Raw genomic sequence first — 27,761 nt, 5'->3', positions numbered from 1 at the left:
TCAGAGGGAACTCGCAATCCAACCAAGACACTTTGGACCCGTCAGCGATAATGTCGGAATACCAATCACATCATCAACAAACTACAGAACAATGCCTCCTGGCACTTACACCGAAAGCATTTCGTCAGGCCTAGTCAGGATCATCGTGGTCAACCCCACGCCCACAACAACGAATGGGATTTGTCCGGCAGATTGTGACTGCTCGGGAATAAAAGACAAGCAAAGTCCCGAGTAAGTTGACTTTTGTCTGTTAGAGACACATCATGGGGCGGGCTGATGTTGTTATAGATACTTTCAGTGCTTGACCAGCTCTCGCTGTAGACCGTGTAGACAGCCTGAAATCACTTCTTCAGCAAAACCGACCGTTACATGTCCTCCTGGTTGCGATTGTACAAAATTCAAGGATAAACAGAGTGAAGAGTATGTTTTTGTCAGTATTTGGTGGATGGATTACTTATACGTGTTTAGGTACGCTCAGTGTTTGGTCAACCCCAACTGCCGAAGCTGTCGCGTTGGAGGATCGTCAAGTTCAATCTAATAAACTTCACACATGCAGATGTTTAATTGGGAGACTTATTTGGTAGACGAAATGTGTGTGGTATTGTGTTTAGGCCGTTATTGAGAGCTACAAAAAGAACCTGGTAGAGACCCAGTAGCTATGGAATTCGGGGGTAGTGACGATAAAAAGGCAATAAAATCATGCATTCTTTATTATGCGCAAGCGCTTTGACGAGGGGAAATGCAGTGCTGTGTAGGTGGTTGATTAACAGCAGCAGTCGAGGCACTCAAGACAACACTCGCAGGTCTCTCCGCAGACCCAACAACAGCAGAGTGTGGCGATACATGTGTAGAAGCAGCCGTGGCTCTTTTCTTCTTGAGGTGGTGGCGCTTGCTGGTATTGCATCTGGTATTTGTTAGTGATGTTGACAATGGTGTTGTCAGGTAAACTTACAGGCTGTGGGGGAGGGTAGCCCTGGCCAGGAGGAGGGTAGCCTTGAGGGGGATATCCACCCTGCTGAGGGTAGTAACTAATTATTGTCAGTCGAATATTCCTCTGTTATTATTGAGAGACGCTTACCCTTGGTTGGGATCGTATGGTGCAGACATTTTGGTAGGTGTGTAAACGTTGGGGTCAGGTTTGGGGGGAAGGAAAAAGATGGGAAGTACAAGTTAGATATAATGAAATGATCCCCAGAGACTGCAGGGGGTAGGGGGCTCAGACAATGGATGGCACCTGTAAAAAAACGAGAGGAACAGACTTTTTGATGATCTGTACTTGTAATATCTCTTTTCTTGGCGGCTCCTTGACTGTTACCTTGGCGTAATAACGCGGAAACCCCGTGAGCAGAGGCCGAGTTAACCGTAGTCTTGGCACTTGTAGTCACTGTCAGGCACTGTTTAAGTGAAGCTGAAGAGCTTAATCCCGTTAGTTCAGGTTGATTCACTACTAGACAGGGTATTCCGTTTTACGAGTCGGCAAATAGTAGTGGTCCAAAAGCATAATTAATCTTTTGGCATTAATACTCCGTACTCATACCGTAATTAATGCCCTTTCAAAGGGTCTTGACACAACTCCACACATAATTTATTTGCAGGGATTAACTGAGAGGCTATGTCTTGGCAATTGCGCGTCCTTTGTAGGCTGTGTACCTACTCCTGCATAAAGGGTCTGTCTTGGCATTTGTTACCGCCTACTGAGTAAGTTTGTGACTGATGTTTACTTATACAGACCGAGTCTCTTCTTCTTGGCTTATACACGTGTCGTGTCTCTCTTGACTTCCAAGCGCCTACTAAAGACAACGCGACTGTGGCCCAGCTTTGCTCATACACTGCCACTATTTAATTACGATGAGCTTTTCACCGTCGTACTCGCCCTTCGAAACCCTGCTCAAAAATTATACGCGCGTAGTTACCGCCGCAGATCAACGTGAACGAACGAGCCACCCAATACGCGTGACGAGTTGTACAATTTGATCCAAAGACATCTTATCGATTCAACATGTCGCATGCTTCTTCACTGGAGAGACTCCGAGACCGGATACAGTACCCATGGCAACGGGTTTCACAACTAGGATCCGAACTGCCATATCATCTTTGGCCTCTACCGATGAGAGCGAATTCTTGTTATTTCCGAAATGCAGATAATACCCGGGATTGATTGAGATATTCGACTGTTTGACCATTCCGACGCGATAAGATGTCCTCTTTCGACGTCTCTCAAACGCTTCAATAACTACGGTGAACATGCTTACGGTAAGACGATGTAACATGCCAGATTAAACTCTGACACCAGTACCTCCCTCGGTCTAGCATCATGTGTGCTCACCGACAGCATATGCGGTTCCTGTCGAGGTTTTCATTTCAGGAGCGACCATCTATCCTCTCCATCACTTCAGACGAATAATCTGATATCGACGACGCATTGGAATGCACCGTTCAATGTCAATTCAATTTAGGGTTGCATTGGACAAAGTATAAATGCAACAGATATGGGTATGAAACAAAGACGAGGTTTCACATTCGTCTCGTTGGACTGATCATGACATCGGATACTTCATCTGATGCATGGAGAAAGGAATTGACTTTTCTTCAAGTTGGCCAAGAAACTCAATTATTCCATGCCTGAGACCTGATGCCGTCAACTGACTATTTGTCAAGGACTATTGATCATACTACAGCTCGACATGAATTGCAGGGTTACCCTTGAGAAATATGATATCTGATGAACCTTGGATTTGAATTTGGTATCATTATATGAATTTTGTTTCTGAATAGAAAGGCATCTTTCCTAAATACAAGATCACAGCCTCCATATATCTGACAGCCAAGCAATAGTATGGCCTTCATAAAGTATTCTTATATCGGCATGCGGTCCAAGTTGAAGTAATTTCAAATCTGCTTCTTGGAAATAGATCGGTTCAACTTTGCCCTCTGAGCCAACATGTGCCCAAAAAGGATATAAAACGCAGGAACATAAATAGCCAATCCGAACCACAACAAATACTGATACATTGGGTTTCGTGCCCGAGAAGGAACAATGACCTCGTAAACAAGCTTCATCTCTGAAAGAATACCAATAGGGTAAAGCACGATAAACATGTTGTATCTAGACATGTTAGTTTCATCTTATATCTAATGGTTTTTGTTGCATACCTCAACCATGTCAAAGAAGCTGGCACAGATCCCGTTCCAGTTTGAAGCGTGAAATACAAATATCGCACCGCATCAGCTGCGTTCCAAGCCATGAGCATAAAGCTATACGCATCCTCTCTAAACCCAACTTCAGGGTAGTTTCTCGTAATGGCCCAGATAATGGTGTTGCGTCCTGCGACTTGCAGCGCTGTTGTAGCTGGTGCTGCGCGGACAAGACTTGCTACCGCGTGAAGAACTTCCATCACTGTAAGAGTCTCTGTCCATCGCGCTGTGACGTTGAGTTCATCCCAGACAGCGCCGTTGCCTTGTTTTGTCCATAGATACGTTGTTCGAATGAGGAGAGCGATTCGGACAAGGGCGAAGAGGGTGTTGTAGATGAAGAGATAACCTGAAGCCTTTTGAGGCTTGCTTGTGATCGCCATGTTTGCTGGTTGTGTAAGATTAAAGATTTGACAGCTTCATCCAAAATTTTGAGTTGTAGAGTACGCTAGATTGACTAGAGCTAATTTGGTATTGCCGAGGATGGTCGCTGTACAACTTCCCAAGAGAGATGTTGCGCCGCTACTTGGATGGAGATAATAACGGGGCGGGTTCAACTTTAAATGTAAAGATGATTGGATGATAATACGAACGATATCTAAAGAACTAGATAATTAATTGTCTAATACATTGAATGATATTACAGATGGCTTCTCTCAGACAAAGTAGATCGAAGAACCATGGCTGCACGTGTTCCCTCTTCAATAGCACCATCAATAAAGCTACGCCATCCGAGAGCCCAGTCAGAGCATGCAAAGATGATGTTTCCTTGACTGGCTCTCATATCGCCTAGATGATCAGCCAAAAGACCAGGTCGTGAGAAGAACCATGCGCCCTTTGCAAATTCGTCTTTGGACCAGTTATGGAAGACCTAAACTGTTAGCCATGTTTCCTTTCAGTGTCATGCTCAACTTACCAAACGCTCAATCTTCATTGGAGTAAAACCTTGGAAAGCATCCAACGTAGTTTGAATATTCTCCTCAGGGTGGAAGTGGTTGTTCTGTCCTCCAAAAGCCACAATGTGTGTATTTCCCGCTGGCGTAGTACCATCACCGAAACCGTATGCCAGTTTATTGTGAGGATAACTGATACTCGTCATAGACCGCAGATCCTTATCCGAGACTTCAGCGTGGACTTTGATACACTGGTTGACGTGTCCAATATCAGCAGCTGCCTTTTTGCCATGTGCCAAAGGCGGATCAAACGTAACATCATTGAGAACGTTGAGAGGAATGGCACTAATCATCTTGTGTGCTCGGAACGTCTGTCCACTTCGAGAAGTAACTTCCACCCCAGCGGGACTGTTCTTAATAGAAGCGACAGGCGTGTTGAAAGAGTATGTCAAGTTACCCGTTGCAAGGGCTTCTTTGAAGAAATTAATGGCAAAACTTGATTGACCACCCTTGAACTTGTACTTGACGAGATACTCTATACAGCCTTGGTAAGAGTATCCGCTCATAGCCCACCAGTGTAGGAATTCGTAGAAACTGGTTGTTTCGAGCGTTCCGCCGCTGCAGAGAAGAACGAATGCTTCTAAGCAGATGCGTTCGTTGTATGTTAGATCATTCTTTATCTCGGTGATTCGGTCTGCGATGGACATGCGGTCGTACTTTTCTGCCACTGCGTCGAGTTTGCTTATGTGAGGAAAGACGATGGCTTCGCGTCCGTCTTGACCGTCTACGTTGACGAGTTTTTGAAGACCGCTTTGCATTAGTTGGTCCTAGGCTTTTGTTAGCTAAATGCAATTATATGCCGGTACGAGTGACTGACCTCTTCCTCATGAGTAAACTTTTGAGTTCCTTCAGGTGTGACGAGAAGATATTTGTTGATTCCTCGAGAGAAGTCATATGAGAGTTCAAGTTCACTCTGCATATTGTATCTTTGGATCTCTCGCCAGACGTGAGCTTGACCCCAGAATACCCATGTTCCGCCCATTTCGTATGGATAGCCTTCTATGTTTGATGACCAGGAACGGCCACCGATGCGATCTCTGGCTTCGATGAGCAACACCTTGAGGCCTGTACTAGTTAGCTGTTGCTCTGTTTGTTTGGAAAATGAGACATACCTGCAATGGCTGCATCTCGAGCTGCAGTCAAACCACAGTATCCTGCTCCAACAACAATCACATCGTATTTTGTGTTGTTGTCTTTGAGGTTCGTAGGAGGACTTATGGCGCCGATGCATGGAACGCCGGACTTGAGACCTTGGGACTCTGTCCATGAGTAGCCGTCCTTGGATGACATTCTGTATGATCGATAGTGAGAACCGGAAAGAGAGTGGCGCAAACACACTCAAACCGACAGCAATGAAGAGCTATTAATCAAGCCAAAGTCGATGTGAAGAAAGAGTACTCATTGAAAGTTAACAAGGACGGCAACTCATTTTATCCTCGGTCCGGGTTCCATATCTTGCCTCCCCATTTCCATCGAGTAATCCCATCATATCTCCAATCAACTGACTATCCGAAAACGAAATTACTCAGAAAGGAAATAATTCGAGAAATCAAGCTATCGTCAACCCCAGCCTCAAACGAAGATCTTAGATAACGGTTATCTCCCTCCAATCTTACCGTAATAGGAAATTTTGCGAGAAAAAACAGACCATGTAGCATCTAGATCGCTTCCCCCGCAATCCACTAGCAAGGAATAACGAGCCTCTTGCTATCGTGTTTCCCTTTTGCCACATGAGTCTTGGTGTTGAAGACGCTAGATCTCGGTACCCAATCATCTCTCTTGTAATCTCTCGAAATATTTCCGTTTGCGGTATATTTAGTGGATACTTTCTCAAAACCTGGGGTAGAGTAAGACTTATCAAGATAGAGTCTTGTTATTGTATCGGTATCTCGGCAGTTTGAGATAGATATGATATGTCATTGGAAGAGTGATCCATGAAGTTGAAGATTGTCATACTGGAGTCTTGGCTTATCTCTGTACGACGCTTGTACAGACTAAACACCTCCTCTTCCGTGTGACCTGAACTTTAGAACGAGACTATATGAATCGACCCCTTTCTCCTCAGAAATTTGTGTGTCTGCAGTACAGATATCGAAAATCAACAAGATGACTTCTAATACGCAAGAAGGCGTGCTACAGCAGCGTCTTTCAACGCTGACCATGGTTGCCATGGCGTTTGCAATTCTCAAGTTAGTTATTTCTTTTGATAGCAGTGGCACTGACTAACCCCGCAGTACGTGGATTGCTCTCGCTGGTGTTATGGCGTATATTCTTCCTTCTGGTGGTGCTGTTTCGTTTATTTATGGGTTCTTGGTTTGTGTCTTTTGCAACTTGGCTTTGGCTGCTAGTTTGGGAGAACTTGCTGCGTTGTGGCCTACTGCTGGTAAGCAAACAATCTCTTGTAGACTGAACTTTGCTAATGATGTTATAGGAGGACAGTATCATTTCATGTACGCTTTGTGTACCACTCGATGGAAACGATCTATGGTATGCTCCCCTCTTCGTTATCCCTGTTTGATACTGACCAACAACAGAGTTTCTTTGTTGGATGGACTAATATCGCCGGTTGGTTAACTGTCGTAACCACCCAAGCCTTCTTCGCTGGTATGTTAATCTTTTATACTTGTTGTTCATACTAACCTTCACAGCCCAGTTGATATCCGCCGCCGCAGTCGTCGCCTCGAACAACGCCTACGAAGCCACAGCCTGGAAGACATATCTCTTCTTCGTCGCCATCCTCACCTTCGGAACGGTCGGTAATGTCTGGGGAAATAGAATACTAGGTCGTTGGAACGATTGTGCTTGTAAGTGTTGCCTTTGGCACAAATGGACCCAACTAACAAGTGACAGTGTATTGGTCTATCTTGTCTGTTGTCATCATCAGCATCATCCTTCTTTCCATGTCTGAAAAGACAGATGCCAAGCAAGTCTTTACAGACTTCAACAACGAGACTGGTTGGTCTGATGGTGTTGCTTGGATTCTTGGCTTGTTACAATCTGCCCTTTCACTTATTGGGTTTGATGTCGTGTTGCATCTTACCGAGGAGATGCCTAACCCTTCGAGAGATGCACCAAGAGCTATGCTACTGGCTGTTGTTATTGGAGGTGTCACGTAAGTCTCCCCGTCTCTTGGCCCCAACAGTTACTGACCGTTTAGTGGATTCGTCTTTATCCTAGTCATCCTCTTCTGCCTCACCGACCCAGCAACAGTTCTCGCAAGCTCTACTGGTATGCCCATAGTGGAAATGTTCCTTCAAAGCACCAAATCCCGCGCTGCCGCAACGATCCTCGCTTTGATGTTGAGCGTCTGCTTCATCAACGGCACATCAGCAAGCATAACCAGCGCCAGTCGTCTGTTGTACTCCATGGCTCGTGACAAGGGTATCGTCTGCCACAGATTCTTTGCTCATATCCAACCCAAGCTCGATGTTCCAGTCCGCACAATCATGTTTTGCTACATCTTTAATCTCCTCTTTGGCCTTTTGTACTTAGGTCCTACTGTGGCCTTCAGTGCGTACATCGCGTCTTGTACCATCTTCCTCAACGTTTCGTATGCTTGTCCTATTATTGCGTTGCTTGTCAGGGGTAGAAGACTACTTGCAGACTACCAGACAAACAAGACACCTGCAAAGATGGGTTTGAGAGTCGGTGCCGTTGTCAATGGTATTGGTGCTGCGTTTGTTATCGTCACTTCTATCGTAAGTTCTACATACATCTTGGATTGTTATGATGCTAATCGGTTAGTTCTTTTGCTTCCCTGCTGGAATCCCAGTGTCTGCCAATACCATGAGTAAGTATTGTTTCTTAGTGACAAAGACAGTGACTGATATGGGACAGACTACGTTTCACCTGTAGTAGGTGGCTTTTACTTGCTGCTTGCATTGTACTGGTTTACTGCCGGAAAAGACTTTCAAGGACCGGTAAGTTTACTTTTCCGATCATACAGTTTGCTGTGAATTAGATGTCTGACATGCTTTAGAATTTCGATGCTATAATAGGACAACCTTTTCAGGAGACGGGTTCAGACGTTATGGAAACGGTGCCAGGGAAGTTTGAAACCTCGACAAAAGTCTAAATTGGACTAGGTATTGCGAAGATGTGTCATTTTGCTGTATTTCGATGTAGTGTCGATCCATATATGCTATTTTTGTTTCAGTGCCTAAGTGCCTCGCCATGACAGGCTAAATTGAAGATTATATCCGTAGACTTCACAATAGACCTATTTATCTTCATTTAATCACTTGACATACACAACATGATTTCTCTTGTTTATTATAAGGTGTAGATAATATTATAAACATAGTAAATGATAAAGGGCACCAGTGCCAGAGGTTGCCAGTAAGCATAAGAAATAGTTCCAAGCCTATGCAACGTGAAAGTCTGTCGTGACATGGATCCGTCCGCTGTACTTGTGATCAGACTTGTGATCTGAACTATTATCATCTGCAACAATCGTAGTCTGGTTCTTGCCGCCGCCTCCAACTATACACTCTTGACTTCCAGTAGTGCTTCCATTTCCATCAGGTAGTCTTTCCATTCGTGACATCTTATGTGTATTACCAGGATGCGAGAAACCCAGATGACTAGATTTTTGATTGGAGCTATCGTTCGTGCTGAAGTTGCGACCGGTAAAGAGGGGTTTGATCGAAGAGACGTTTGTGACGATGATTCCGACAACCTGTTGACTGTTAGCTTGGTTCGAATGGAAAGAATCTTGACATACTGTCTCACGGATGGACCAACTAAGGCCAAGATCCAGTCGCTCTGGCATACTCAGACAGATAATACAACGAAGAAGGGTGCAGATGATAATAAAGATTCCACCGCAGAATATTAAGCCAAAGACCAGCTTCTTCCTTAGGTTGACTTGTAGCTTCCATAGCAAAGGAATAGGCAGAGCCATTATGACAATGTCGGTCGCAACGTTGGTCGTAACTAGGGCGTAGTATTTGGCTCGGTTTTGGGAACAGTCGGCTATAGAAAAGAATTAGACATGGCTTTGCTTATAATGATCGTGTCGCATACCTGATGGAACAGGATAAACCTGCCATAGTTGATAGGTAGGCCAGCAATGACCAGAAACAACACCGATGGTGATAAAATAGCAAATGGCAACGAAGATCGAAGCCCGTTTGACGAGACGCTCCTCAGGAAGTGACTTGCTAAAGTAGGGATCGAGTCAGCTCTTGCGATGAATGCGCCCAGGTAAAAGACTTACGTTACTCTGTATAGAAGCGAAAGCATCATGGCCTTGAGAGTCCATACCATTGTGACATAGACATACCACGCTGCAAACAACCATTTACTTCCCGTCTCGAAGCTCTTGACTTGTTCAGGTGTGAACTTCGATGCGACTTCGTTCGTTAGGCCGGTGATACTACCTAATTGTGTTATGATTTGGCACATGGAGACTTCAAACTAAATGCGCGTCAGTCCACGTGTGTCAATTGACTTGAGACGTTGAATCATACAGTCCATAGAATAATTGCTGGAATCGTAAACCAATCATCTAGCGCCCAAGTCCGAAACTTTGTAAATTTGATCCTTTGAAGTCGAGCGAAAAGTCGGAGAAAAAGGACGATTATACCGATGGCATACTCGATCCACATCTCAATGATGACGGGCTTGAGATTTATCTCTTCCATGGCGCCGGTATACTCTTATCGATTCAGTATTGGGTATATACGGGCCTCGGGACTGAGTAAAAAAAGTGTCGCGTGTGCTATTGAGCTAACAACCGAGGGAGTCATCGTTAATAATAAATACTCTTGGAATTTTCCGATACTAGGATGTGATGTTTTACTTTACTTTTAGGGGCTCTGTCGTTGATGTTGGCGTGCAACCTAATGCCTCCAAGATTATCTAATGACTTCCGGTTATCAAATATCCGGATGGAGTTTTTGAACCATACCCTTACGTAGCCGCACTTGAACCCTTGAACCTTCAAACCTTATTGCCATAGTACCTGAGTCAGCCCCATGCTACCCCTTTCTGTACGAAAAAAGCAATAAGCCATGTATATACTGTCTGTAGGTCACGCATATTATTTCCTGTCAGCTTGATATCCAGAGAGCCTCAGTTTATGAAACATGAGAGAAGATTGTGCTTGAGACCAGGCCCGCTGCGGCAGCTAATACATTAAGCTTCTATAGTTGATTTTTCAAGTAGGTACCGTTAGATGGGTACATGAACTAGCGTCGCTGCGGAACAAGGGGATCGAATCCGAGAATGAACGGACCCGGCCACTATTGGTGATCTGCAGAAGCCACATACAAATCGGTAACTACCACTTTATATTTCAGTTGCAATTTCAAATCCCCCTTTACGTTTCTTTTCTCTAGTGAGACACTTCCTATCTATATCCAGTAAAAACTCCGTATGAAGCGAGATACTAACGAACCAGAGATCTGTAAGGCTTAGACACTGTCGACTAACACGACACTACTGAAATCAGTTCAGCCTTCAAGAGATTAAACCCCGCTAGATTTGAGAGCACGCGACATGCCTCGACAGTTGCACCGTGGCCCGAGCTGAATCTGTACTGGTAATCAGTGAATCATTTCCAGGGGTTAAAGCCGCGTTAGATTGGCTTGCCGGTGACATTCCACGAAATTGAATGTGTAAATCACTTCTAGATATCTCGATGATGGATAGAAGGAAGGCCATCGTCGATGTCTAAGCATCCGGAAAATCATCAACTGCTATGAACGATGTTACCCTGTCCATACTACAGCACACGGCATAGAAGAACACTGAAAATCGGATGTTAGCCTCCGACGAAGCGAATGTTCCAAAAGTCATTAATTGGGCGACAATAGCGTGTTTGAGAGATATATGGGGATTTTTCGGAGGCTTGAACAAATCACCAGTAAAGTCTTTTCTATAGTCATCAAGTCTAGACGATCGGCAGAAGCGATCAACATGACAAGGCTGATAGCCTGTCTTAGCCTTGATTCTCGTGTCGGCCAATTTCCTGGAAATGTACGGTATCTCTCCCCGTCTCGGGTTTAGGTGTTTCCAGGACTTATCCTACCTTAGCGGGAGGACGAGACGGGTTGCTAGCTTCGTATGGTAAGTTCAAGGCTTGGATAAGGAATTAGGCTGATGCTGGTGTTGGTTCGGCTAATGTATTTTTGTACAAGGTAACAACGTCCCATTTTCCGTTGCATAACACGGCATCAAGATTGCCAGGTGAAAATCGCCAAGTGAATACGAATACTACCCACTTATAAGTATCATTATCGCTTGGGATTAATAAATGTAAAGTATGTAGCAATAGATTATAGTAGCCGTAGGTTGTTGTGATGTTAGGATACACGTGACTCTTGGTCCGCGTGGGACTGGTGTCGGACCATTGACCTTAATATCTTCAGTGTCGCCACTTTCTTGATGTAACCAAGTTTTGCTCCCTGCTAGCTTCCCGGCAGTTGTTGCTCTGTTTCAAATTAATATGGGTACTGAAAAGACAACTTTGGACGCTCATAGCAACATGACGTTTCCTTTGGACTCCGCGTGCTTCCAGCAGCATTTGACGGGCCTCAGTGTATCAAAGAAATCAACTCCTCTTAGTTTTAATGATCACAGTCGATAGCTTGCAGATCGTATAGGAGTAGTAGAAACTGGTCTTGTTCTTCAAGATGCCACAGTCAGATTGTTTCACGAGCCAACACTCATTGATTATTTGATATAAAATTAAAACAAATCATTATTTAAGACATGCTATTAGTCCATAAACACTGTGCATTTAATAGACTGGTTCCATATTATTTGACAAGGCTTGATTTTGCCTTGAATAACCGTAACTCTGGGGTATCATCCATCCCATTCCTCTTTGCATAGCTACAAGGTGCATCGACTTCTATCTGTAAGCTAGTCAACGTAGCTATCATCACTCCCAGCTTTGCTTCGTGCCCCATCGCTGTCATTTCCATCACTGTCGGTATCATCCATGTCCGGCATAGCGATATCTCCGTCGTCAAGAAAACCATCATCAATCGCATCTTCATCCACTGCGAGTCTGACGTTTGACGCTTCGCCATCTTCACCCCAGTCCTCGAACATCTCGAAAGGTTCTCTAATCTCGGTGACTGCATGTCGTTGCTCAGGCGTCAAGTTTGGCCAAAATACCAAGAGCCGAAAAGGGCCATCTGGGTACCTGGAAAAGTTGGCGGCGTTGGGCCTTCTACTGGGTAGCAGAAAGAATGGCCTAAGTCTTAGGGTGTAAAAATAATTAGTCTAAGAACTATAGCCTAAGGGTCATAAAGTGACTTACCAATTTCGTCTCTTATGCTTCCAACGGTTAATCATTCTGCTACCCTGAGGGCCTTGTACTGTTCATGTGGGTTTATCTCCCCACTTTGCTTTAATACCGACCTGGGCGTAAAGGTGCACGCACAGTCGTCCCAACACAGAACAACGTCAACAGACCCAGACATCTGTACGTTCTGGATCGCGTTCGCCAGTTACGTTCGAGGCGGCACGCTTCAAACTCGACAGAGTGCAGGTGTCACACTGACGGAGGCGTTTCTTCATGGCCTCCTCGTAATGCTCCAGGGTCCAGAAGTCATGATCATCTACCGGCGGCGCTGAGGGTCCAATAATGGTAAAAGGACCACTGAATAGATCCCTCATCTTGGCACAATTGTCCAGCCAGAGTGCTAGAGCAGGAGCAGGCTGGAATATTCGTGGCTGTTCAACCCAACGACAAGTCTGCTCCGGATGGTCGAGTTCAAGTTGAACCACCCGTTACGCAATCATGTACGGAGACTTCTCAAACCCGTTCAAGTCGTCCGTGAAGGTGATTCCTTGGAGTACCTGGAGAAGCATCATCCACGTTTTGTATTGGCGAAGGAGGAGGTCCTATGTGTCGTCGGCCTCCATCAACTTACTCCAGCTGTCAGTACGAAGGGCGCACTGCAGTGGAATCGAGAGCAACTTTCCTTGAAGGGAATCCCAATACTCGACACGAACACCCAGGGACGAGAGTAGCTCAAAATTCTCGCATGGCCCAACTGCTGGGCACGGAACCCAAGGGATGTTATGAGATTCCCCATCGTGCATGATTTCAAAGACTAGAAAAGCTTCCAGTCTCTTGGGGAGCCTCAGGGCATCTCGTGTTTCTTTTCCGATAGAGAATGAGAGTCTAATTATAGTCCCGTCTGTTCTCCGCATCTGTAGGGTCGTCTTGAAGTTTTTGCGTTTGATGTTCTCGTTGAATTGTACCAGCTGCTTATAGATACTGTAGCCACGCTCGTCAGGTAAAGCTGATTTGAAGTGGAAAGCTTTGATGTCTGCGCTGTGAAACAGAAATAAGGGGCTCGTTCTGTTGCATCCAGTGGGCGAGAACAGAGTCCACCCAGAGTATAGCTATGCTGCGTGGGAAGCCTTGTGAGCATTACCGCCCAAAATCTCAACATGGTGTGCATCCCATGATCCCCCTCGATATTCTCGTTAACGGACATCATGTCGCTCTCATGAGATTTGAGAAGCAGAATCACTGTCTGTTCTGCTAAATGAAAAAGATCAGGCATCGAGTCAAGGGTTTGACTACGGCCGAACGAGATAATCGACACGCTGTGGCGGTAGCTTTCGGGTGTGCGCCGAGCAATGTTGTAACGTGGACTCTTGTTTCGCAAGTTACTGGTGTTGATATCATGGTCGTTTTGCCGTCCCCAAAGTGAGGTTTGGGATTGACCGGCGTAAACGCCGACGATTTCTGGATCGAGGCCTTGAATGTCTGTATAGACGCGAAAATAAATTCCTTGGAAATTCCTAGTCGGATAGGATACTGTGATGGGTGGAAGACTGAGCAGCGCGCAGGGTGAACTTGCCCTCTGACATCAGTTGTAGGGCTGGTTGGGTAAAGCCACTAATGATAGTCTCGATTGTTGTGTGGAAGTCGGGGTGATGGTATCGACAAGTCTACTAGGAAGACCACGGGATCGAAGTGGCCCAACGTTCAGGAACGTTTCTCCACAGGTGCCGGACGTGCATTGCCAGGCGGGATCCAGGTGGAACGGGAGCTGTTTGCTTGCCGGTTGGGAGCTGTTTTCTTAGTTTGGCTCGTAGTGATCTGTAGAAGACACCCTCGATGATTCGATTCGTAGGCTTCAAGACTGCCTGATTTGATCAGTTCGTACTATTCAAGGGCTTTGCAAACACATACCGCTGTAGGTTGATTCATGGCGGCCGAGAGTTGCAATCCATAGACGTCCGTCTGGGTTGTCACCGACAAGTCGTTCTTTACCAGGGCACAAGTGCAACTGGCCATGAGTCTCGATCGTCCTCCAAAGGCATACTCAATCTTTTGACCAAGTGAAGGACCACCGCTCCGTGAGTCGAGTGTAGCGAGTTCTCGAGGAAATGCGGAGGGCAGCCGCGCAACTTGGAATTAACCACCAATACCATGAAGCCGTCCCCGAGGGATGAATTGTGACAGTCTGAAGTACGTCGAGACTAGTTGAGTTGCAACAGTCAAACACCAGGACAAAGGAAGGTGCTGGCGCAGAGGTTTCAAACAGGCGACTTTCCTAGCGACACTTGACGAACCGTTGGTGGTGAAGCGAGCAATGCACTCGGAGCAGGGACAGTGCATGTCCTCGGGGAGGTCGAGGGACTCATCATCGGAGTCGCCTTCGACGAGAAACTCGCCCATGGCTCGTTCTGATCGATGATCAGCGGGACCACCAGGAGTGGGAGGAGGAATGGATGGGATCGTCTCCACCACCTCCGGCGGCAGCAGCATTGGCGAGAGCAGACATGATGGGAATAACTGTATGTCTGAAATGAAGGCTAAAGCGACATGAACAAAAATAACAATGGACAACTACATGGATAAAAAGGATTCACGTGATAATGCCAAAAGAAGGTTCCATTCATTTACTTGAACTGTTGAGTTGTTTGTTCGTGTCAATGTGTCTGCCATAACGGACTTTGTTGGGGGATGCACACCCACAACGTGTGTAAATGAAGTCTTTCGATCCGCGTTCCATACCGCGAGGACGCTTCTCGTTCTTGTGGTTCTCAAGTTCCATCGCACTTGTATAGGCCTTCTCACATAATGTGCAGAAGTGGGTTTTTGGCAACAGCTTTGTCTTGTTGCTTCTTGTTGCTTTTGTACCGCTGGGTATAAATCTTTGTGCGTTTTGCATTGAACTCTGGCGTGCATTACTATGCTCAAAAAAATATATTTTCTGATGTGGACGTTGATCTGGGGAATCTGTTCATGGACTAAACATGGATGATCCCGGGCGGGCCTCGGCCGCTGAGCGATCCACTATCCGTCCCCTAAAACCGCACTGGGGCTCAGTGGAGCTCAGCAGCTACAAGGAACCTAGGTACCTATTCCACCACAACACATCATCTCCTCAGCCTCAATCGGCTTGGTGGCCTTGAGCATTACCCTCCACTTCCCAGAGATTGGCATCTCAACAAAGTGAACATTGGGCTCACAGGAATGATTGATCTTTCGCGCCTAGTTCCCAATGTTCGGATAATGGCTACCATATCATCTTTGTTGTAGTGACCCGCTGCAGACAAAAAAAAAACGGAGTACATCTTGCGAACGCCTCTGCCCAAGTTGATCACGACGTTGCTGCGCTGCAGTTTATGCTCTGTCGCGCCAGATATTTCGCGATGGTCTTCCACAGAAATACCTGACAGCCTGCCACCTCTCCCACCAATCCGTCCCGATCTTGAAGAGCAAGTCTTCAGGCACCCTGGACTTGGAGGCCTAAACTGGGAGAAATTGGAATGGTACGGCGACGTGCATCGACACACCACTCACTGTTCTAGATCAGTGGCCATCCATGTTCAACGAGACATGCGGGCCCAGTCAGGACGAGGAACATCACTAATTATCACGTCGCGGGATAGATGGCCAGTAAAAATGCCAAGTCTCCTAAGCTTTAGGGTACAAAAATAAACAACCTACAAAGTATGATCTAAATAGCCCAAGGTGACTCACTGATTTCGCCCCTTATGCTTTCAATGGATGAATTTCTGTATTTATGCCCAGATACCACTCCTACCACATTTAATTACCAGGGATGGATTTCTGAACCAAAGTCTGGACTGGGCCTGCTTAGTACTGGATTTCACTTCTGATTTGTGTAGTGTTTGATCTGTGGATTTCACAAAGCTGCCCTGTAATGTGTCTCCCCGTGCCGTGCTTGGAGGTTTTCAGTGACTTTGGCATGAATGACGCCATCACCTGGGATTGTCAAACATCAATCATAAAACGAGGCCATAAACTCAAGATTGCGACTTGCTTGTTACACCGCACGTGAGCGACCGTTTGTCAGATGCCTTAACCTTCAGGCCCTGCTTTCTTGACCCAATCTTGCATGCAAGCTGCTAACCTTCCTCAAACACATCTTGAAGCCACAACCTTCCCCAACAAGCGGCACAAGCATACCTCGGTTTCCAACAAAATAGGCATCAAAGGCAAAAGAATGCTTCACAGCAACAGGACTTGTGTATCTGGAGGGGGGTGAAGCAGCACAAACACGGATGAAAGACCCGCCGCTGACGAGTATAAAGTTCCGCTCCTTCTCATCTCATCCTGACTCAATTCATTCTATCTTCATCATGGCCTTCAAGCCCGGAGAATCCTACTTCAACGCTGTATTATACAGTACTCCTTCGTTTATCTCCATGTATCAGCAATATTCTCACCCGCCGAGACATGGTGATCGAGTTCACGCTCACATCTAGTGGCGGGCTACATTCATGTGCTATTGCCGACCTCATCGGCCCCCAAGGACAGACTCTTGGCGTCTTGATCTTGAACTCTTCCAAGAGCAGAGTCTTCGCGACTTCAACATGGCAGTCGTTGATGGCCACGGTAAACTCATGGACACACTCGAAGAGATCACAGCTAACGTAAAGTCGTATGAGAATCTCGTTCAATGGTTGCCCACCTTCAACGCCATCCTTTGTATGATGCTCTTGCCTCCAGAGGTGCCCATCAACACCTACGCGTTCGACCAGAGCTATCCCATTGTAGTCCCAACTTTCTGCACCGACATCGAGCGGGGTATCATATCCCCAGCTGAGAGGTTGGACTGTGCAGCCAGATGACCCAGAAGTAAGTTCACATGCTATTGTCCGCATATCTTGTCTAAAATGTTGGTAGAATTGTATGGCTCCCTTGTCAATGTACCCAACTCTATACCCGAATTCCGCCACATCCTTGCCAAGCGATTCAGGCGTACGGAGCCAAGCTGGTCAAAGAGATTCATCAACCACGATATGCTTCTCAACAAGTCAAGAATGGATCGTCCAAGAGATCCGACCATCACGCCAACAACCCAATACTCCGTTATTTTGATGCACCTCCGGTCCCAGGTGTTATGCCCTGGTGAGCCCAACGAAGGAGGCCAGCCACTCTTTCGATTCAATCCAAGCAGACATCTTCCGGGTCTCAGTGCAGAAACCAGCTATCTTAATTCCGCTGGGAAAACAATGCCCGATCATTTAAATGAACACCATCCAGCGCCTACTTTTATCATCCGAACAAACCATTATCGCCAGACACTTGTTTCGTTTTTCCCTCCCAAGGCAGCGACGACCACAACCCCTCACTACACACCTTGATACATCGTTTGTGCACAGTATCAGGGAAGTCAATGTCACAATCCAGAGTGATCCTCGCCTGGTGTTCCCAACGCATGCTGGAATCGCCAAATATTGGGACTACCAAGACGACTTTCGAAGAGGGATTGAAGAAGATTATGGATCGCACGACCCAAAAACTTTGGAAACAGATATGAATGAGCCTTCCATTATACACCTTGTTATCCGGTCGGCGGCGACGTCAGCGGTCTCCACCCATTGATCGTTGATGACCCCACCCTTTCTATCGGATGAGGCATCATTTAACAGGCGTAGCATTTCTATGGTTGCGTGGCAATGTGCAGCCCTATTGGGAGACAGACTACGACAGCATATGGCATGCGACTTCGACTCAAGGAACTGGAATTGGCACAATTCAAAGGATTCCCCTATCTTCAAGCATCAACGCCCATGAATCTTATCATGTGGTTGTTATGGATTGATGGTCCCTTTTAAGCCAACACACAACTTTGTCGATGAGGTGGGCAGGGTAAGCAACGGACTAACTGCCCCCCTTTCGGCGGGATGGTGATGAAGGAGCAAGGTATTTCTGCCAATACCGGCATAACGTGGTCATTCAACGTAGAGTACTACGTCGAGACCGGAAAGGTGTTTTTTTCCTATACCGTCCTCGGTCGAGGTTCAGCGCGATGTCACGGGCGTTATATCCGGAGAAGACATATTTCGCGGGCGCATTAGGCCGCAGGGTAACAGCCTCCATGGAAAGAGGGAGAAAGTCCAGGCGGCTGCCTGTCCGATGCATGTACAAGTAAACGGCCCTTGACAACATGTCAACTTCACGTCTGGTGGCCTAGAGCTTACTTCGCACTCAATTGTCGACGTTCCTGTTTGAACCTGGACATTGACAGCAAGTTGCGCTCAAGCGGACAATCGTTCGCGCAGCAAAGCACCATAAACGGCCCAACGCCTCCCCAGCACCGACTCAGGCCTCTGGAGTATCGTCCAGATGCCCGCTCGCCAAACCTACCGACCATCGACGAACATGTGAGACGGTCAGAGTCTGGAACCCCCGGAAAAATCCACCTAGTGTTAGCGCGAAACTATCTGAGAGAAACACAGATACAAAACTGGCCCAGCTCCAGACGGGAACTGGAACAGTTACCCAAACAACAGCTCCTCCCCTGCCTGCCTGTACGTATTGAACCCTTGTGTACCCCTTGTGTACAAATGATGACTGATAATCATGGATATCTAGATTGAGGACCCGAGCCTCCTAGAACTAGCGCTTCGAATGCGCGACGCGGTTATTGCATTCTCTCAGAATAAGACTGCCGCCAATGTAAGTTCCTACTACTTGATTGAAATGGCCCTGGCTAACCTTGTCTAGTTCAGCTACGTGAGCTGAAGCAACGAGTGGACAACTGTGCCCTGTCTGTTGGCTAAGTTCTACCCAGTCAGTAAATGTTCTAAGCCAACAGATATATAGTAATATATAACCACTAGAAAAGCTACAATCATCGTCTATCCCTTCCAAGAGCCAAAAGGATGGGAGAATCTACGCGAGTTACCCTCGCCGCAGTATGATCGCCTGGTCGATTTGCTCCTTGTACTACTCGAAAGGATGGGTAGACTTAAAGATCTCAGGCTAGATATCAAGACCTTGCATTCAAGAGCGATAGAAAGGCTTACAAACGGTATCCGAGCCAGGCGAGGAAAGGTCATATTTATTTCGATGCACGCAGAGTATGTACCAATGACACATGAAGGGCACTTGAAACCACTCAGCAGCAAATGAAAGACCACGAATTCAGGTGGGACCATGTGGTTAACAGCACCCGCAAATTTCTGGTCCTTTGCCTAGCAGTGGCACGGATACTGCCCAGAACTAACAGGAACTATTCCACAAGGCCCACTATGTCATGATGAAGGCTCGGCCTAAGGTCAAGAAGATTCTCAAGGAGGAGCAAATGGCGAGGAAGAACCGGAACCCGAACACAGGGAGGTCGGACGCAAGAGTACACTGCTGTCGCTCAATTCAACCAACTTCTACGTCGATGAAGAAAGCCCACCGACTCAATGCGAATCAGACGTAGCACGGAAAAGAACAAACTCATTCAAGAACAATGGTTCCTGCCCCTGAACATGTCCGTGGCGGCGTCGTTGCGGCCGTACATGCTGACACCAACGCGCCAATTATATCTGGTCAGATCTTCAGCGGAACATCATGATTGCAGTCATAAGTTACTTTCGAGCAGGCGACCTCTGATAAGGCGCGTGATGGCAAGGACCCAAGCGACAACCACATGCTGCCACCTGCAAAATTGAACAAGCTACTCTGGGTCACTGGGACGCCTATCTTGAGTTCCTTACAAGACTTGGTTTCACCATGAGTATTCCAGACACACGACAGCGTACGCCTATCGTTTTCCTACTTCTTGAGATCGGTAATGGCACCGATAAGTGTGTCGCAAACCTGTTCTCCATGGAAGATCTCCACAGAGTCATCTTTATCTCTGACGGGGAATGTCTACAGTAGCTCTGGACAGACAACTCCAGGAGGTTGTTGCTGAACCCTTGGGATGGCATTTCGGGAACTTGCAAGCATCCCGTTCGTGGCGGTGCAATGGCTCCAGCTGGCCTGAAGACACCAGAACATCCAAGACTGGAACGATCCCTTCTCTGGTACGGGTATTTGTGGCGCATACAACCACCGTGAGTGTGGGAGTGAACATGCATCACTGCTGCTTTGCCGGTATCTTCATTAATTAGCACTTGAAAATGAAGATAAATTGGCATTGGGCCCAACAGGCTCAACTTCGGCGAGCACAGGATAGGTTTCCTGATCTCATTTGAATGTCGCAACTACAATGTTCATCACTTTGCCATAAGTACTCTCGACTTGAAGCGCCAGGTGCCGAAAGTCCTACCCGTGTTATCTTCGCAAACAGGTTTAAGATGGTCCCTTCTTTACAACCAGACCAGCGATGATCGTTCAACTGTCGCACTGGCTGTTTTATGGATTCTTGATCTGGCATGGAGCTATGGGTGTCAGAGAGGTTCTCTAACGACACGTCTTGGGGAATACATGGTCTTGATTACCTTTGCCTTTTTGTTTGGGAAGTCAGACGATCCCGTCGGCCGATGAGCAAGTCAGATCCACTATCCGTCCCCTAAAATCCCACTGTAACTTAGGCAGATAGGCTTAAACTTTAGGACGGGCAGGTACCTAAGGTTTGAGTACGAGTACAAAAATAAGCAGCATGACGAGTACGATCAAGTGACCTAAACTGACCCACTAATTTCGTCTTTTGTGCCTTGCCCACCTCAACCTGCGTGAACCCTTCACCATCAACACAGGCGCCATTCAGTCATTTTGCTCATTGGATCTCTGATGACCGGCGCTTTCCAGGTGTTCGCCCAATGCTCGCTTGGATGAGTAGACCTTCTTGAGTCCTACCGCGCTATCTTTCGGTCTCCCCCCTGCTGGTCAGTTTGTCTCTCCCTTGCTGCCCGATCAGTTGCAATGGATCGCTAACGTCCACTACAGTACGCCCCCGCGATTTTCACCAAGCAAAGCGTTCACCAAAGGGCAAAGGCAAATACCGTGCCGTGGCTACCGATGCCGCACAGGTTGAAAGGGCCAAGCAACTTGCCAAATGGCATCACAACTTCATCAGCGTTAAGCGAATTTTCAACTCGAACAACCAGCACCCCGACTTGACCTGGCCAGCATGGTTCGACAAGAAGAATGATTACAGCTTCGTTTCACACGAGAGCCCTCCAGTTTCCGAAGTTAAAGCTGGCAAGCAGGCGAAGAACCACGAAAAGCTTGGCTACCCTGATGGCGTTCTGATCAACTGTGTATTCAAGTCCACCATGGGAGCCAACAACGAGCTTGCAGCTTATCTGTCATTCAAAGGAGTTCTCGAGATGAACTCGTATATCGATGTCATTGGTAATTTCATTCATTTGAGCGTCATGGCTAGGGTATTTTCTGATCGTTATTTATAGTCGCCGGTATTATCCACCAGTCAGCCCTGGTCACTTTCAAAGGTTATTCTGAGCGACATGCCTGACGACGTCGCCGTTGTTTCGAAGGTGTAGCACACCAACGAACAAGCGGCCATGACGACTTGACATTCAATGAATTTGTTCAGGCATTCAACGGAGATTTCGAATTGTTGCTCGACAAATTTGAGAACGACACCAACCTGGGGAAGGCCATCAACAGGCCATCTCCACTTGATTGTCTGAAGGAATACGCCACAGACAATCAGGTACGAGACTTTGTCGACAGCGTGGCAGGATTATACACCAAACCGACATTCATCCCAGTGTTGGTCAAGCATGTCGCATCTGAACAATCGGACAACCGAGAGTTGCAGGGAGTTGCACCAAAGGCATTTGTCCTTGCTCATGCAGTCCAGATCCTACTGTTTGCTCCAATGACCTGGGATCATGCCCGAGAGTACTCCAGACATGCAACGGCCTACCCGCATCGATTTGCCATGCCTACTGAGATTGGCGGTGGGATAGAGAAATGTGTCTCAAACCTTTTCTCTATGGAAGACTTGCATAGAGCCATATGCATGTTCTACCAACTGATCCAACGGAGACAAGGGCGCACAGCATGGATTGGGCGCGCTGTTGGTACTAGGAAGGCGACCTCTGAAATTCCAGGGTTACGTTAGCCCTGTTCTTATACACTTGGCCGATGTTCCCAAGATTGACGAGAATATCCGAGGGTAGGTAAGACTTGAGCAGATTGAAGAGGTGAATGGAGCGCTGTTTTCGCAGCGAGAGCGCGGATGCCGGAGACGTGAATACGTTCGACAGTACCAAGAGGAGAACGAGAATGAAAACTACAATGTTCTTCGACTCAACGAAGTACCCGCATACCCCAAGGAGCTAGGACCTCTAAGGTTTAGATAGATTCTGCCGAACTTCACACAGCTCTCTTAGAGTCAGCTCTGCCCTCGCGCATTCAAGACGATCAAGCCTAATCGCTTGGAAGGCATGGAATGGAACCCATCTTTTCTTCGACATGTATGGTTCTGCCGACATCGGTACTCCCAGACTGGACCTGTATCTCTGGCTGCCAGCCAGGCCGATTACTTCACAGAGATCTGGGTTAGGCCATTTCTTGAAGTGAAATACTTGTTTTCCGTACTTAGATATTTTAGATATACTCTTTTTTAGCGAAAGTCTCTTCAATCGACTGCCGACATTGTTTAGATATCTTCGTGCGTCTTACGTTTAAAAACTTCACTGTGGATGCCAAAGATATAAGCTCTGCTCTAGAAATGTGTAAAACAACTTGTCAATTTCATCCCCATGCTTTCAGTGCCTACCAAAACTATTGTTCATCCTGCCCCGTAGCCCCAAGCATCCGTCCGATCTAAACGGCATGCTTCATGCTGGCAAAGACAAATTCTTCGCTTAGAGGCTTACCGCCCGCTCGCCGTTCGACCCCCTTCTTTACTGCCTCAATACGCGCCTGTACTGCTAGATCTGTCTCCATCGTGTATCGAACTTCGTCCACTGTCGGTCCAAATTTCTCATCAAATACTACCAGCAACTCATCGAAAGAATCAGCCAAGAGCTCCTCGATCTGCTCGGGATCTTCCCAGTACTGCATAATGCAGCGACAGACTTCAACCAAGACATCGGCGTTTTCCACCCAGAAGTTCGGGTCCTCTTCAGCGAGAAGGAGTTTCGCGACGACAGAGAACATGTGGCCGAGGCGGATTGTGTCGTCGGAATAGTATTCCATCTCGATACCCTGTGCATCGAGGTTGACCACCCAAGCATAGCGATTGAACGGCTGATGCAATACCGTCTTGATCAGCTCGAAAATGCAGATCTCACGAAGTTGATCCGTCATCCAATCCGGTAGTTCGATCTCAGTTGACAGCTGGGCTGCCCAATCGGTGCAAGAGATTCGCTCAATATTGTCGTAGTAGGAGTTCTTTAACTTGATAAGGTGGAACGTGACCTGCTTAGTCTGATCGATGCGTGAAAAGCGGCCGATAACTTGAAGCATGGATTTTACGCTGAACATCCAGTTGAGAAACATTCCCTTGCAGCAGCGCCCGTGCACATCTACTTCGGGTTCCATGGTTTTGACGTTGACCACAAAGATCTCGTCTAGAGAGTCTGGATCATTCCACCCAGCAATGACCTTTGCCTTCTCTTCAGATTTATCGTCGGGTCGCACGGTAACGGTCTTGAGTCCAGCGATTCTGAACCAGCCAACCGTCATGCTATAAAGAAGTTAGTCACGAGGATACGGCACGATAGCGCTTGAAATGTAGACAAAGGATTGACTTACCACTGAATCCATGGGTCATCAACATAGACCAACACTTGTTGCTTTTGCTCTCTGGCATACTTCCATGCCAGATCAAGGGCTCGGGTCATGATCGGGCTCTTATAGCCCAGCCAGTACATGTAAGCAGCCCTATCTTTGGGCGGGCGGATAGCTGGATCTTGCTTTGCCTGGTTGAAAAAAAAGCTTAGGCCGCCATGGGTATCTTGGTGAATCAAGTCGTAGAGCCGTTCCGCTTTAACTAGATGAGGTGCCCTCGCCATTGCTCTAGGGTCATCGGCAAATTTCATGACCAACTCCAGCTGATCAACTGTGGCATGAATGTAAGGTTTTTCTCGGTAGAGGATCCTGTCGTTACGCCAATCAAAGGCAGTGAGGACGCCTTTCCTGTGTTCACCGAGGTTGAATCCCAGACCCAGCTCCGCAAAATGCTCCTTGACCTGGCTGCTGAAAATATTACGGACATGTGCGCGCCCGACTGATTCAACTCTGATATTAAAATCCTCACGTCCTAAATCATCGTACTGGGTTTCCTCCACCACGATTGTGATTGGTGGGATGTCAATTCCAGGATAATGTGTGCTACCATCAGGAAGCTCCTGTAGTGTACTCATTGTCCGATGAATACACATGTCTTTGTAGATTTGCTGCACAATAAGATGTCCAGTATCTCCCACCCAGTCGAGCATCTCCCCAGCGTGCTTGAAGATGGTCGGGTTGACGATCCACAGTCTGCACTTGCGGTTAGAAGCTTCGTAGATGTCCTTCAAAGGCTTCCAGTCTGGATATTCGGCCAAGAAATCGTCGTGGAAGATGCCCACCGTCGTGCCCTTTTGGAAAACGGTCTTCTCCTGGTAGGGATCATAAGTTTCGACATACAACCCCGGTGACTAGCCGAGAAGGGGCATGCTGACATCGATCTTGATACCATAGGCCTTCCACATCAGTGACAATGGCGAAATTAAGTCCTTGAAAGAAGTCAAGACTGGTATTCTAGTGACCCAGAGTAGTTTCTTCCATGACAACAGTCCTAGCATGTCGTTGTAAGCGCCGCTGGAGTCCATGGTATGGTGTGCTTCATCAGCGATGATCTGTTCAAATACAATTTCGTCGAGAGCATTGTACTTGTTGGCGTATTCTTCGAAGCAACCGTCTGCCTCTTCAGCTTGCTGGTTCTCGTTTGCCAGAAGTTGGATGTCATCCATGTTCAAGTCCGACTTGTCGTATCTCTTCAGGTCGGTGGGAGGTTCCATATCAGTGTCTCCGTCTGGATCCTTGTCTTCGCTCGGCTGGAACGTCTTCTTCTGCTGTACAGAGCCCGACTTGAAGCAAAAATTGCGCTCGAGTTTGATGATGTTGCGAGCGGACCATGTCGGGTATGTCGAGATGATTACAATTAAGCCAGTCTGCCATGATGTCAGCATCGAGGATCTCAAACGGTACCGCGTCAATTTACTTACCTCTGGGTCATAATCCGCTAAAGACCATGCACGTAGTTGGGCTTGTAATTCTGTCGTCTTGATAACACTGGCGTACTTGCCAGGGAACTCAGATGGCAATGCCTCGTAGTAGACCTGCAAGCGCATGTTGGGAAAATGGACGCTTCCCTCCTTCCAAATCTCAGAGATAGAATCGGTTGGTGTCAAGATTAGAGTAGGGTGGAACTTGACATTTGATTTGCCGTGTTCTTCCATGTCGCGTTGGTACTGTTTGAACTTCTTTCGATGCGTGAGCTCGATGGCTGTCAAGTACGTCTTGGTCTTTCCGGTGCCGATGTCGCTGGCTAAAAAGGTGTGCCTGTAATCAGTGAATCCGCGAGCCACAATTGCAGCAGCATCTAATCTTGTTAGCTAATAGGTCCGACGGGGTCCGAACGGTACCCTCAACGAAGAACATGTCATAATCACTTACCATCAACTTGATGCGGCTTCAACCCCTGGACCTTCGATGCCAAAACTCCAGTGTAGAGCTTCAGTTCGGGCCAAGGTGTGATGTTGTGCTCCTTACAAAGATCGTCGAGGTTGCGGTTATGGACAAGTTGGATCGAACCCAATGGATGCTCTAGAATGCGTTGCTAACGGCTGAATATGAACAATTCCTCAAGCCGATCTGGATGCTTGCGACCAAACTCGGAAATCAGTTCGGATGCGCTTTGATGGTTGATAAAGGCATTAATGCCGCCGTCTGGGAAAAACTTTTCGATGGGCGTGATGGTACGTCGAGTGCGGTCCAGGATAGAGTCAAAGTTGGGTTGGTCGTGAAGACATTTGAGGAGCCTCATCTCGGACTCAAAGTTGGCAACCGCAAGCGGTGCCATGTCTCTTGAAGTGTCATGACTAGCCTGAATTTTCGAGGGCTGAACTGATTTTAACAGAATCGTGTTGAAGTCCACAGAATCTAGACCACGTAGGCCGTCTGGTGCGTTGGGTTCCATGGTGGAAATCGTTTGAGCGTACTGATCCGAGGTGACCGAGCGATAGCGCTTGGTAGGTAGTAGCGCCCGAGGTTGCCGATCGAGGATCTCAAACGGTACCGCCTGAGACGGCCGCTCAAGTGGATCCAAGGAAGCTAAACGATGGCGCTTGAGCAAAGATTTCAAGCGGTCGTGTTTGAAATCGTCGTTTCCTCCCTTAATCTGATTTAAAAGAGCGGAGTGAAGATGTTGACTGATGATTTGGAAGCGTTGTGCTCGAACGGAAGCTAACGGTGGGTCTCAAACGGTAGCGTTTGAACAATTGCGTAAATTTGGTCACGTGCTTCAGCTGGAGAGGTTGCAAGCTGGCGTAGGGCGGTGCAGGAGGATTCCAAACGGTACCGCTTGAATGGTGTGGCTCGATCGGAGTGATGGAGCCTCAGCTGTGAAGGAGCTGAAGGATGAGATAGAAAGAAGAGAAGAGTTCAGGAGGAGAGCGAGGAATTTATACTTGAGAAATGAATCTGAGCCCTACGCTTCCACGTGATCTAACCCTCTATGATTCACTGCTCGCTCCGAAACTCTGCACATATCGAATAAGTTAGAAATTGAAGTTATGTTTTATGATCACTTAAGGAAGTTATCGTAAAGTTGATAACTGCAGTGCTTATGGTTTATTGTGGTGTTGCTTGTCGTGGCGCTAGCAGGGTTTGTACCTGCCACCGTTGCATCCACATTTCAGACTTGCCGAGCTAACGTGCATGGGTACCTAGTAGTACCTAGGTATGAAGTACCAGATAGACACGACACGACTACCTGATAGTCCAGACGTCACGGAAAAAGTCTACGAAACTGTGGGCTAGAGTTGACATGCACTTGTTCTTAGACCATCTTGACCCGGTCATAATTAGCTTCCTGCTTCACACACACTTCTCTCGTCTCACACAGGTTACAACTCCTGCGCTAGAGTGCAAATATCAGTTTCGTTGTCGAAGCTTGCCGACAAATGATGGAAAACTAGGAGACTCCAGATCAGATCGAGCGGTCACCCACGTTTTTACTTAGCAAGTTGTGGGTTGCCTGCTATGCTCTTTTTGGGGTGGAAATGGCAAATGTCAAGACCGAGGCCGAAACGAATCCTGAAATACGAAGCCGTCTCGAAGGCATGAACGACAACACGAAGAGACAGTTGAATGGATCCCCTCTTGGCGATGAGTTGCACGACAGTGACTCAGAGGAAGAAGAGGGTTCAGAGGACGAAGAAGAGAACTCTGATATCGACAACATTGCCCAGGAGGAG

The 27,761-nt window shown here is 47.1% G+C and overlaps 10 protein-coding genes across 10 annotated transcripts; 3 read left to right on the top strand and 7 right to left on the bottom strand.

The window, feature by feature from the left end:
- Positions 1-763: 763 nt before the first annotated feature.
- On the bottom strand, positions 764-1,107 carry FSST1_010443 (uncharacterized protein; the record flags this gene model as incomplete). The annotated part of the gene is made up of 3 exons (XM_083233477.1): positions 764-904; positions 953-1,028; positions 1,079-1,107. The coding sequence occupies 3 exons, from the start codon at positions 1,105-1,107 to the stop codon at positions 764-766; spliced, it is 246 nt and encodes an 81-aa protein (XP_083080139.1).
- Positions 1,108-2,889: 1,782 nt separating this feature from the next.
- On the bottom strand, positions 2,890-3,575 carry FSST1_010442 (tyrosine phosphatase-like protein; the record flags this gene model as incomplete). Its single annotated transcript, XM_083233476.1, has 2 exons — positions 2,890-3,106; positions 3,154-3,575. 2 exons carry the CDS (start codon positions 3,573-3,575, stop codon positions 2,890-2,892), a joined length of 639 nt encoding a protein of 212 aa, XP_083080138.1.
- A 257-nt stretch (positions 3,576-3,832) lies between these two features.
- Positions 3,833-5,435, bottom strand: FSST1_010441 (flavin monoamine oxidase family protein; the record flags this gene model as incomplete). Its single annotated transcript, XM_083233475.1, has 4 exons — positions 3,833-4,063; positions 4,109-4,912; positions 4,963-5,210; positions 5,258-5,435. The coding sequence occupies 4 exons, from the start codon at positions 5,433-5,435 to the stop codon at positions 3,833-3,835; spliced, it is 1,461 nt and encodes a 486-aa protein (XP_083080137.1).
- Positions 5,436-6,251: 816 nt separating this feature from the next.
- On the top strand, positions 6,252-8,220 carry FSST1_010440 (amino acid/polyamine transporter I; the record flags this gene model as incomplete). The annotated part of the gene is made up of 10 exons (XM_083233473.1): positions 6,252-6,334; positions 6,380-6,528; positions 6,577-6,632; positions 6,680-6,749; positions 6,794-6,949; positions 6,996-7,257; positions 7,303-7,843; positions 7,890-7,935; positions 7,983-8,065; positions 8,125-8,220. The coding sequence occupies 10 exons, from the start codon at positions 6,252-6,254 to the stop codon at positions 8,218-8,220; spliced, it is 1,542 nt and encodes a 513-aa protein (XP_083080136.1).
- Positions 8,221-8,508: 288 nt separating this feature from the next.
- On the bottom strand, positions 8,509-9,790 carry FSST1_010439 (uncharacterized protein; the record flags this gene model as incomplete). The annotated part of the gene is made up of 5 exons (XM_083233472.1): positions 8,509-8,823; positions 8,869-9,119; positions 9,171-9,307; positions 9,364-9,563; positions 9,617-9,790. The coding sequence occupies 5 exons, from the start codon at positions 9,788-9,790 to the stop codon at positions 8,509-8,511; spliced, it is 1,077 nt and encodes a 358-aa protein (XP_083080135.1).
- A 2,224-nt stretch (positions 9,791-12,014) lies between these two features.
- Positions 12,015-12,776, bottom strand: FSST1_010438 (uncharacterized protein; the record flags this gene model as incomplete). The annotated part of the gene is made up of 2 exons (XM_083233471.1): positions 12,015-12,232; positions 12,587-12,776. 2 exons carry the CDS (start codon positions 12,774-12,776, stop codon positions 12,015-12,017), a joined length of 408 nt encoding a protein of 135 aa, XP_083080134.1.
- A 1,293-nt stretch (positions 12,777-14,069) lies between these two features.
- Positions 14,070-14,889, bottom strand: FSST1_010437 (uncharacterized protein; the record flags this gene model as incomplete). Its single annotated transcript, XM_083233470.1, has 3 exons — positions 14,070-14,264; positions 14,311-14,528; positions 14,694-14,889. The coding sequence occupies 3 exons, from the start codon at positions 14,887-14,889 to the stop codon at positions 14,070-14,072; spliced, it is 609 nt and encodes a 202-aa protein (XP_083080133.1).
- Positions 14,890-16,967: 2,078 nt separating this feature from the next.
- Positions 16,968-17,225, top strand: FSST1_010436 (uncharacterized protein; the record flags this gene model as incomplete). Its single annotated transcript, XM_083233469.1, has 1 exon — positions 16,968-17,225. The coding sequence occupies one exon, from the start codon at positions 16,968-16,970 to the stop codon at positions 17,223-17,225; it is 258 nt and encodes an 85-aa protein (XP_083080132.1).
- A 3,755-nt stretch (positions 17,226-20,980) lies between these two features.
- FSST1_010435 (uncharacterized protein) lies at positions 20,981-22,411 on the top strand (the record flags this gene model as incomplete). The annotated part of the gene is made up of 4 exons (XM_083233468.1): positions 20,981-20,987; positions 21,268-21,675; positions 21,732-21,773; positions 21,825-22,411. 4 exons carry the CDS (start codon positions 20,981-20,983, stop codon positions 22,409-22,411), a joined length of 1,044 nt encoding a protein of 347 aa, XP_083080131.1.
- Positions 22,412-23,118: 707 nt separating this feature from the next.
- Positions 23,119-26,482, bottom strand: FSST1_010434 (uncharacterized protein; the record flags this gene model as incomplete). The annotated part of the gene is made up of 6 exons (XM_083233467.1): positions 23,119-23,983; positions 24,052-24,899; positions 24,963-25,454; positions 25,509-25,885; positions 25,960-26,109; positions 26,173-26,482. 6 exons carry the CDS (start codon positions 26,480-26,482, stop codon positions 23,119-23,121), a joined length of 3,042 nt encoding a protein of 1,013 aa, XP_083080130.1.
- Positions 26,483-27,761: the final 1,279 nt, after the last annotated feature.

The sequence above is a fragment of the Fusarium sambucinum genome, chromosome III, assembly GCF_050947815.1.
Source record: "Fusarium sambucinum isolate potato_lamoka chromosome III, whole genome shotgun sequence".
NCBI classification, from domain to species: Eukaryota; Fungi; Ascomycota; class Sordariomycetes; order Hypocreales; family Nectriaceae; genus Fusarium; species Fusarium sambucinum.
This window is presented reverse-complemented; position numbering and strand designations above follow the sequence as displayed.